Genomic DNA, 11,206 nt, shown 5'->3' on the forward strand with positions numbered 1-11,206 from the left:
AATTGAAAACCCTGAAGAAACAGAGAATAAAAGAATAGGGGAAAAAAAAAACTTTCATTTTTCAGTCCTGTTCACTCCCCCTTTTTCCGAGGGGGAGAACGTAAACAGTTTAAAAGACATAACCCCTTCTGGGCTGTATTTTTGTAGAGCAACAACAGATAACTATTTGGCACATCTTACAGCCCCACTTCATGTACACACAATCAGACATATTTACCAATATTATTCTTCTTATTATTACTATTACTCAAGAGATGAACCCCATCCACATGAGGCCACTGACTTGAAATTCAAATATCCAAAGACAATTATGTCATTCATTTGAAAAACGTGACAGAACATAACAGAAAACACAGAAAGAAAAAAATTATATTATTATTGAGAAAATTAACCCTGTTCATATGGAACAAGCCCATTGTAGGAGCCCCATACTCGAAATTCAGGAGACATGACTTGAAAATGTTGTAACCTACAAAATAACTCTTTTCATAATAACTGTCCCTCTGGTAAGAAAAGTTTAGCCCAAAAGTACTACTTAGTCATTTTACTAAATAAATTATGCGTGTTAACTTTCACAGTAACAGTAAATTTAAGAGAAAATCACAGACTGACATTATGGGAATCCTTTATCAACGATATTTAAACGACGAGCAAGTTCATTACTGCTCTTTGCTGATGTCTCCTGAATTTCAGGTGCATCCATTTTATTTTTATTCCCTCATATTCATCTATTTATTATTTCTTGTAAATTGCCTCTTTTGCAGGCTGATTTCCCTCTGGAGTCCTCTTGGGTTTACAGACTGTACACTCTCCATAAGGGGTTTTAATTGAAGATTTGGAGAGAGAAACAAAGGCAATCTTTTCTTTACGATACCCTGACAAAGTGAATTCATGACTACAATTTCCTTATATTACTTGACCCAAATAAATCCTGTATAATATTCCAGCCAGTACAAAACTGAAATCACATAACATGCTAAGAAAAATATACTCAATTCTCATGCAGTCAGAGTTCAGTGACCAGCATAAGGAAAAGCATAGTAAGGGTGAAACAGCATATTTACTATAGAAATTACAATACAAGTAAACATGGTAAAGTTCTTAAATCAACCATAATCATCAGAGTTACATCAACTGCTAATAATAATAACAGATAAATCTGCATTATATTAAACTGTTAACACAAAAATGTATGTGATCATGCGAATACGTCTCAATTTATACGCCTACATCTAAGAGCAACAAACTAGCAGCCTGTGCAATTGCTTTTGTGATTACAAAGGTGAATTTCACATTTATTTTATTGTTAAAGAAAATATAATAGTTAAAAACAGCAAGACTGTTACTATTACTAATCTGGTTATAAGGCAGTATTTTGTAACAATAAGCAGCTGTTAGCATATCATGAACACTAATGAGACCATCAAACATTTTTATAGTACTTTATTTTTCACATACACACTTTGAGCAATGAGTGAACATTGCGCAAATTAACAAAAATGACAGATAAAAAACATGAAGTTAAAGTTTAGGAAAAAGTGTTGATAAGGTATATGATGAATACCACATCAGTATATCTAGACACCACCCTATTTACAAACCTGTTACGTTCTGTTGAATTGTTTTGTAAGTTGGTTACTGTACTCCTCTTGCCTATTTAAGTACAGTATGATATACAGTAAAGTCAATACAATACGTATATGTACAAAACAGGTGGCACAAAAAAAAAAGCTCTTATAAGTAAGTGGTTAGGGGAGCGCTCAGAACACAATCTTAATTTGCAATCCCCTTTTTTTGTTTGTATCTGAATGTTACCACTAAGTAGGGTGGTGTCTGTATGCCTCGTAGGGTAAACTGCACCACAAAGACATCTTGAATAATGACCTGCACCTGCAAATGAAAGCAATGAAACGGAACCATCTTACCTGTCAACGTCTGTATCTGGTCTGTCTGTCTCAGCTGCTGTGTCTGGACTGTCAATCTCTACATCTGACTTTTTATCTTCCTCTTCCTGTTCGTTGTCAGGTTGTTGCTCTTCCCTCTTTTTCTTCTTCTTCTTCTTTTCGTAGCCCTCCCCTCGGTATTCATACTGAAAAGACACGGGATGCGAGAAGTGCAAAGTGCAGTGAAGTGACGGACAATATGCGAGGGTGCTTAGCTACATCCTCCTGCGCATACAGAATCTAATGTGACATATTCAGTGCAGATGCGAGAACATCAGAGGAAATATCAATATGAAATCTACATAGTTCTGGTAGCCTTGTAAGGTAGTCATGACACTTTTTAAAGTCTAGTAGCTGCAGTTTACAGTTTAAGGTGAACATATTGTTTCCTTGTTTGTTTCATCATTACACTCAAAAGTCGCATAAAATTGGCAAAGGATTCAGGCCATTTTATGCTTAAAAAAGGAAAAATTTCAAAATCCCAAAGTCACATATACATAATTGACCCTTGAAACCTGCTTGTTTTGGACTTGCAGATTTTTTATCTGTAATCAAATGAACATATTTTTTTTTAGTTTTGAGGACATTCAAGTCAACTTGTAAATAACTTGTTTAAGATGAAAACGTAGAGACAACTAAAAAAGAGAAAAGAAAAATAGTTTAGTTGGCCAAAAATACACAAACATATTAGTCTATTTTACCATCAAAATACAGCATTGGATACACATACTATTTGTTACAAATTAATTTTGTAAGGAAGTTAATTTTATGAGACACACTTATGCTTACAAACAACAGACATTGTCTGCAGTAGAGAAATTTGTACGCTAAAGCTGCAGATGTAGGAACTAAAATTCATGTTGTAAATGCTTAGAACACTGAAAGTGAAGGAAACAGCAAACGAAATCACATCGTGTAAATAAATTTCTTGAAGACATGAAAAAGTAAATTTTAAACAGAAATCCCAATATGTAGAATATTTTCTGATGGCTAAGCCCAGAATCCTAGCCTCACCTTCCACCAGTTCCAAGACCAGCCACTCTGCCTCCTCATACAGAAGGTATGTATATGATTTCATGTGTAGTGTAGCAACTATTCTTTCACCATAATGAACAGATAAAAAAAAAGGTAACTAATGTTGGCTTAAGTCTTGAGAGCACAAATGGAATGTAATTGAAAAACTACAGCAGTTACAGTCACAAAAGTATACTGAATGAAAGCATTCAAAGACATCAAGCATTCACGCAGACTTGGACTTAGGACAAGGTACTGGGTTAAAAGCCTTTTATAAATGTTAAGGTCTGCATTATGCATAATGTTTCTGACTAAGTTTGAGAGAATTATATAAAAGAACAATGCAAAAAAAAAAAAAAAAAAAAAAAAAAAAATAAATTACACCACAATCAAACTCCAGGTTTGCAGCCAAATGAGTTTCTTGGTTTCACCCTTTCAGACTTTGTAGTAGTATACAGGGAAATACAAACATTTCAATAGGCATGTACATAACATGGCTAATAAACCTGACTGTAATTCTACATATGTATACTGTACTTAAAGAATATGGTATGTAGTAAATCCTTGACAAGATTAGAAAACAAATACTCCGAAGCATGCAGCGGAATACAAGGTTATAGTCAGGACATTATTAGAATATTCACTGGAAGCATTTGTGAACTTGACAACACACTCCTCAACCCACAAATAATGGTTAGTTGGCACCCAATAATCACGCTACCTAAACAAGCTAGCGCTTGGCTTGCCTCCCCACCAGCAAATTATCGTGCCACTCCACGTTCCTGAAGATTCCCTTTGGAAGCCTGCCAGTACCACAGAAATTTTAAGTATCTACTGACAAGCATCCTGTTGCTTTGTAACGCCTACAATCTTATGATCTAATTTTGTCAAAATCAAAGGATACATATACTAGCGTATAAATTTCAAATGCCATTTATATTATTAAATAAAAGTAAATACTGCATTCAAAATTCACTAACATTATCACTGCTTAATCTTACCTATTACAAACTCTAAGCTTAACATCATGGCACCAGTAAAATTATGCCAATCCAGGTTACATTCTATTAAACTGTTCATCTGTACCATTAAAAAAAAAAAAGGAGCTTCTTCAGTAAATGCATAAGTAGATCTTCCAACTAAGTTATAACAACTAAAAAAATTAATTTAGCCAAACTATCAGAATAGTCATCCTCCTAACAATCATAGTTTGATCAGCTGAAAATCATGAAATCAAATGTCTTTCTATGTAATGTAACATTAAAAAACTTACATTGCAAATAAAAGTAACTGCTGAACCAGCATTTCCAACTAGGGGAGTCTAATAAAGTTGAAGTTAATTAAGGAGTATTACTATTAACTAATTTAGTCAATTAAAATAACTCTCTATAGAAGGAATCATAAGGAAAATTCCCTCTTGACTAGTTCTAGATGACAGCAATTGTACCTTACCTTACATAATTCAGTATCCACAGCTACAAGCAAGTAAGAATACTTACGTGATACAATGGCCAAAACGATGCGAAGAATCCCACATCCTCAGTGAGGTTGGGCAGCAGCCAAAGATGGTGGTGACCCATTGTAAGAATCCAAATGATGACGAACACAATAAACCTCAAAACTGCTAATCCCAATATGACACCCAGGAACCCAGCAGCTGCGACACTCAAGTAATACACTCCTTTCCTGAAGTGAAAAAGAAACATACAAGGTACAAAATGGACATAAATTTGAAAACAACCTTTTTTAATAGAATTCTGTCTGGCAATTTGATTTATGGAAGCTTGGTCTAATGACCTGGGTTCTAACAAAATTAATTCTTTTCAAGCACTATAACTGAACTAAACCAGAGATATTCCATGGCTCTGAAAGTGTTGAACAAGATTTGTCCATGAGATATAAATGCTAGGAGGAGAAACTGAAAAATACATTTCAATTTTAGCTCTTCAGGATTCTGATATTCTCAACCCCTGACCTAGCTCAAAAGACTGTTCTTAAAACGAAGTTGAAAACTGCATCAAGAAGGTTCAATGTTAACATTAACCCCTTGAGCTAATCATACAAGGTACCATCAATTCAAACAAAAGTGATTACTGTTGCTTTAATATTACTGTTAGTCAAGAGAAACCAACTATTACTCATATCAGTGATGGCATTTAGCTTTACAAAGCCACCATGGCCATATATCTATGGCATTTTATAAAAAAATAAAAGTTAAAAATAAACTTTTGTTATATTTGGTTTAGCAAATAATGGAATACAGATATAAAGAAAAAAATTATGAAAACCAATCCAATAATATGCCAAAGTATTTTCTTCTCCCCCACCAATAAAGGGATGTAGTAATAATAATAATAATAATAATAATAATAATAATAATAATAATAATAATAAGAATAATAACAAAAAAAAAAAAAAAAAAATAATAATAATAATAAAAAAAAAAAAAAAAAAAAAACAAAAAAAAAAAAAAAAAAAAAAAAAAAAAAAAAAAAACATAAATTACTCAATATTCATACAGATTACGGTTAACTCATAAGAATTTTACCTGACACTTGGAGGCCACAATGGGAAAAGACAAACAGCGATGGCACCGAAGAGGCAGAGCGCACCGGCTATGTAGTACCAGAAAGGAATCGGGTCGTACATCCACACATAAGCATCGGCTCCATCAATAAATACCTGAAAAGTAAAATGAAATCCTAATAAACAATTATAATGGCTATATGAGCAACAAGTTTTTTTTTTTTTTTTTTTTTTTTCAGTGGCTGTTTGGGCAACAAGTTTTTCAACCAGTCAACCTACAATTCAAGACAATTTCCGTTTAAATTTTAACCTCTTTTCTCCTCTCATGAAAAAAGAAATATATAAGGCTTCACAAACCCCACTATCAGCAGTGACTTGTTGCAGAGTTAAAACACTCGGTAAAAGAAAGATTTAAATCAAGAGTATCAAAACATCTTAGCCTCATGAACATAATAAAGTAAAAAAATAGGATAGAATTGCAAATAAAAAGCAAGTTAGAAAATGTTACAATATCTTTCCAAGTAAATTTTACTTTAGGAACAAAGTGCAGTGTAATCTGCAAAAAATTTACAACAGAATACTAATGACCAAAAAATCTAAACACCAGCTAGGCTGGCCAAGAGAATATCAAATATTAATGTCTTCTGAAAATAACTATACATGTATCAGAAGTGGGTGTATGATACCAATCTTGTTTATTTCATCATATAAAACTACATGTACAATAGAGCAAAAGAATGGATGATAGTAATACTGAGAGTGAAGAGCCATAAGATCTAAAAACCAAATGAAAAAATCAAATCTCACGGTGTTACACTCTTACCTGTTCCAAGTGCATGTCAAGCTTAATCTTTGACTTCTTCTTTTTCTTCTTCTCTTTCTCCTTTTCATCCTTATCATCTTTGGCATCTTTGTCTGCAGTGTCTTCCTCATCTTTGCTCTCTTTATCCCTCTTGTCTTCTTCCTCCTCCTCTTCCTCTTTTTCTCCTTCCTTCTCCTTTTCCTTCTCCTTCTCAGCAGGTTTTACCTTCTCAACATCTTTCTTTTTCTTATCTTCTTCTACCTTTTCCTTTTCTCGCTCTTTTTTCTTCTTCAAATCCTTGGGTTTCAAGTCCTTGTCGGTTATAGGGATCTTTTTGGCTCGATGAAAGAACTTGAATTTTAGTAATCTGAAATAAGGCTTGTCTGCATGAATACTTCTATTAATGTACAGTAAAGACAAAAAACATGTGAATAGAATATAGAATTTAGGCCAAGGGCCAAGAAGCACTGGGACCTTTGAGGTCATTCATTACTGAAATGGAATCTGAAAGTAAAAAGAGCTGCTGCCAAGAACTTAAAGTAATGGTTAAAGTGCACTGTATGAGGTGCACTGACAACAATAGTCCCCTACGGATCAAATAATGTCCTATTGAATGTGACACTTATGCTTATTCAGGAGTCACAAGCACCTGGACATTTCTTGGAGGAATGGATTTGCCATATAATCCAAGTAATTAGATTTTTCAGTGTGAAAGGCTAATGTCTTGCAAAAGTACCTCCAACTAAAGTAGAAACTTAGGCGCTCTCTCTCTCTCTCTCTCTCTCTTCTCCTCTCTCTCTCTCTCTCTCTCCTCTCTCTCTCTCTCTCTCTCTCTCTCTCTCTCTCTCTCTACTAAAATAACTCAGTATACACATGGACCAAACACATGTCAAGTACTCAACCATGACCTCTATGAAATACAAGTATATGCCTCTTTGCTTACTAAACATTTTTAAATCATTCAAAAATACAAGTAAATTATGCTATATCTTTCAAATAAATAAAGCAAGGCTTTACTTCTTGAAATGAAATCCCAAAATTAAGAAAAAATTTTGCCTAAAAGCACAAATTTGACTGATACAAAGCAAAAACTATAAAAAAAATTTTCAGACACAAGCATCTCAGGGAAATTGCTATTAACAATGAAATAAGAACAAACTAAGAGTTTAGTCTTTAATACCTTCAACGTACATGCGCTTATAGAAAATTGCTCTTATTCAACAACATATAACTACAGACCCTTAAATACATAATACCTGCAGTCTTTCACACACAGTACATATTTGAATTTTACTCTAGCTCAAAACTTCCAACAAAATACTTTAGAACTGATTCACTACAATAGTCCTGAATGTAAATCTAAACCTTCAAATTCAACTACAAGCAATGAACATTACTTACTTATTACAATAGTCAACACAGGACTGGCGGTCTGTGAACACTATGTCTTTCCCTGTTGCCCATTGCGAATCCAAGAGGAGGTCAACAGCTTTGTTGGCTGAAAATTAAAGGCCAAAGAATATATAAACAGACTGACAATAGGAGCTTTAAAATAAAACAGAGCAATCCAGATTATATACAAATAACTTGAAATTGACTCGCGCAAATGCCAGATAAGGCATATACCATAGAAACAAATTACTTTGTAAAAAAAAAAAAAAAAAAAATAAGTTCTTCTGTCTTGTATCAACTTCACAATAATAATCTACAGCTATTTACCATAAAAATAGTTGACCTGGTGATTGAGAAACTTTGTTTTCTTTGTTGGACAATTCTTCTTCAGATAGGTAGCCACGGCATAATGCTGTTTTGTTGGTTTTTCTTCAACAGGGATTGGGATATCCTGAAATTGACAGGATTGTAAGAAATGGGTAAACATACACCTAACATTCTTAAAAATGAAAATGTTATCTTCATTTCTAACAATGAAAATAACATGATCATTGTGACTTACAGCTGTGTCAAAATACCTAGTCTCTACAGTTCTGAGCCTGAGTCATATGCATTTCCAAAAGAATATGGAAAATCTCAAGTTTTCAAGTATTGATCAGTGTAAGAAAAAAAAAAAAAAAAAAATACTGTGTCCAGTGGAGGGGAACAAATCAATTTCCATGTCTAATAAAATAAAAACTTGACATTCAGGTTACTTCATTTAATCATACAGGGGAAAACACCAGACATATTTAAAACTTGAAGGTTAAAAGTAGCAAATAAATTTCACCAAGGTGAAAGCTGAGCATTAAAGTTTGAGACAAAAACTAAACAATCTACCACTAGCCCTCATCTCTAACCAACATCCATCTGACCTACGACCTAACAGAATAAACAATGAAATATCACCCAACTATAATTACTCCTTAAATAAAAATGTTTCTTGGAAGAATACATCAGTATCTCCTTAAGTAAAAATATTTCTTGGAAGAATACATCAGCAAATCTGTTTTTATTGCATTGTTATGGCTCACATATTCGCTTAGAATTCTTAGCCCTGATGTGGGATATTCTACTTTTTTTTTTTTTTTCTTTAATTCTCACACCTTTCCTGCTTTGGTAGAATGTTAATATAGCGTATGATTTACTGTAAAACAGAAGCCTGAAAATGCAATTACGTAACAATGTTGGTGCCAAAGTGAAATACATACGTACATTATATATGCCTGAAATAATAAGCTAGGTAGATGGCGCCCCCACCCTTGAGAAGAGATGCCAACGAAAGAAGTTGTAGTCAACTTTGAAGAAAACAAACAATATTTCTCAGTATTAAGGTAGAGTAACTTAAATGCCAAAATCACAATAACATAAAATCCAAATACAGAAAGTTAGTAGAGCAGAATGTTAGCTTCCACCACTGTATATAAACATTCCTTCAAAAAGAATAATCTTAAAGGTATACGTACATGTATTTAGCTGCTATCATTTAGAAAGAAAAGCATCATCCTAAATCACAGATCTTCAGATAGAATTTAAACAAATACGTAATACACTGAGTATTGTATCATGATCATTTAATTTTTTAATGTTATCAAAGTACAAAAGCTTTCTGTAAGTTGCTCAGCAATTCTTCAGTGAACTTTGTCTCTTTTAACCTTCAATATGACTTGTAAAAATAAAACTAAAATACGAAAAATGATGTTTTTAACTATACAGTGGTATGTACCCATGACTCTATAAAAATGTCCAATCTTCAGAATCTGAGAATGCTGTCCTACACACAGTTACCAACATGGGCTAGACATACAACACATTTTGGGACAAGGACGTCCACATGGTGGGCAAGAATATGAGATTTAGTTGCATTGGCTGAGGAGTTTACACTGCTACATCATTTCTGAGAGACATTTCCAACCCAAATGCCTCGCTCCGAGACATATGACTTTCTCCTATTCATCTTAACAGTACAACACAAGAGCTACAACAAATTCTGTTGACTCTAAGAGCTACCTCTTGTACACTGCATGTAACCCGAGTCAATGAAGGGTATTACACATGAAAGGGCCACAAAGTTCATGCTTATTAAATTACAGAAAAAATAGGTGTGTAAAGTGAGAATCAGGTAAAGCTGCACAGATGAAATAACGTAACAAATAAAAGACATTTCCTTCCACTCGATGCTATAATGTTGAATATGGACACAGCCTTAGTGAGCAAACTGCAAATTGTTTAAGAGAAAGCAAGCCTAAATAAACTCTAGGGAATTCTTATCAAAAAACAAATTTACATCTCCTACATTCAAAACACTATGTAGCATAATTATATCTGTGATTAACACCACACTTTATGTTCGGCAAGCAATAACACACTGCATGCGGAGATAATTGAAAAGATTTCTGAACTCAAGAAATTAAGAAAAAAAAAATTAGCTTTTCCTCTGATATTTTATAACATCAACAAAAAAATAATGAATCACAAAAACTTGTGATCGTGTTGCTGCTTTCGTGCTACTGAAGCCATGACCAGTGCTGAGCTGAGCAAACAGTCAATAACACATCTCCGCACGGTCAAGAGATATAAAAGCAAATGCTGAAGTATAAAGGCAATAGATAAATTAATGACAATGGTTGTGTCAATACAAAAATTTCACCTCGTCTTTATCGGGAGTGCAGCGCTTTATATAGGGACCCGAAGGTTCCACGACATCCTGTGATAGAAACATTGACTTAAAAACTTATTAAAAGTATAAGAACCATTTACCACTTTAAACATCCCCTAACCAGCTTAATAATTAGTCCCCCTGCATTCAAAAATATCATTATTATAGTGTATCACTGCTTTCTGTCGTGTGGCATGCACTACACTCAAATGTGGCAATAAACCTACCTACACTGCCCACGTAATTCAGACCAAGATCTTATTATGAGTGCCTAAGGAGTGTTATAAGTTTGTGTGACAGTTTAGGCAACTTTGCATTGTGAGAAATAACAGACTCCAAGCTTAAGCAAGAGATCCTCCAGTAGCTCAGGCAAGACCTTAACATCTGGTCTTAAGTGTCTTTATAAGGAGTGCAGAGTTTGTACATATTTTCAGTTTTAAAAAATATGGTAAGGGAATAATCTACTTCTGATAGTCAATACAAGAACCAAAAATTGCACGTACCCTACAGTAAAACACAATGCTGACATAACTAAGAAATAATTTCCTAGGATTAGAAATATAAAGACATGATAATTTAAGAGACATTCCATTATTAAGAATCATAATGCCTGAATAGGTGATCAGAGATATAAATATGGTGTATGTCAAGCTTTGAATGAAAGATAATTGTTGCTGACTTATACTCAAATCAAATACCATAAATAGGATGGCTAAGGCATTCCCAGAAGACAAAATACAGTACAGGGAAGTAAAATTTAAGATTTGTAATAGAAAAGGCAACAACAAACTACAGAATCCCTAAAAAGTAAGGACTGTCCATCACCCATGA

The 11,206-nt window shown here is 33.7% G+C and overlaps 2 protein-coding genes across 5 annotated transcripts in view; one reads left to right on the forward strand and one right to left on the reverse strand.

Moving 5' to 3' along the window:
* Positions 1-11,206, reverse strand: part of LOC135213577 (translocation protein SEC62-like) — a 54,825-nt gene that overhangs the window by 2,345 nt on the left and 41,274 nt on the right. For 2 of the 4 annotated variants that reach the window (XM_064247571.1, XM_064247572.1), the window contains exons 2-8: positions 10,367-10,423; positions 8,005-8,128; positions 7,687-7,783; positions 6,307-6,652; positions 5,506-5,639; positions 4,457-4,643; positions 1,926-2,089 (exon numbers count right to left, since the gene is read on the reverse strand). In XM_064247571.1, coding sequence (XP_064103641.1) covers positions 1,926-2,089; positions 4,457-4,643; positions 5,506-5,639; positions 6,307-6,652; positions 7,687-7,783; positions 8,005-8,128; positions 10,367-10,423 — 1,109 coding nt within the window. The remainder of the gene's footprint in view (positions 1-1,925; positions 2,090-4,456; positions 4,644-5,505; positions 5,640-6,306; positions 6,653-7,686; positions 7,784-8,004; positions 8,129-10,366; positions 10,424-11,206) is intronic. The other 2 variants (XM_064247573.1, XM_064247574.1) reach the window with 1 other exon arrangement.
* The window catches only part of LOC135213747 (proton-coupled folate transporter-like), a 17,419-nt gene continuing 17,296 nt past the window's right edge, over positions 11,084-11,206 (forward strand). Inside the window, exon 1 of the mRNA XM_064247875.1 lies at positions 11,084-11,125. Within this exon, the coding sequence (XP_064103945.1) occupies positions 11,084-11,125 (42 nt within the window). The remainder of the gene's footprint in view (positions 11,126-11,206) is intronic.

The sequence above is a fragment of the Macrobrachium nipponense genome, chromosome 43 (assembly GCF_015104395.2).
Source record: "Macrobrachium nipponense isolate FS-2020 chromosome 43, ASM1510439v2, whole genome shotgun sequence".
NCBI classification, from domain to species: domain Eukaryota; kingdom Metazoa; phylum Arthropoda; class Malacostraca; order Decapoda; family Palaemonidae; genus Macrobrachium; species Macrobrachium nipponense.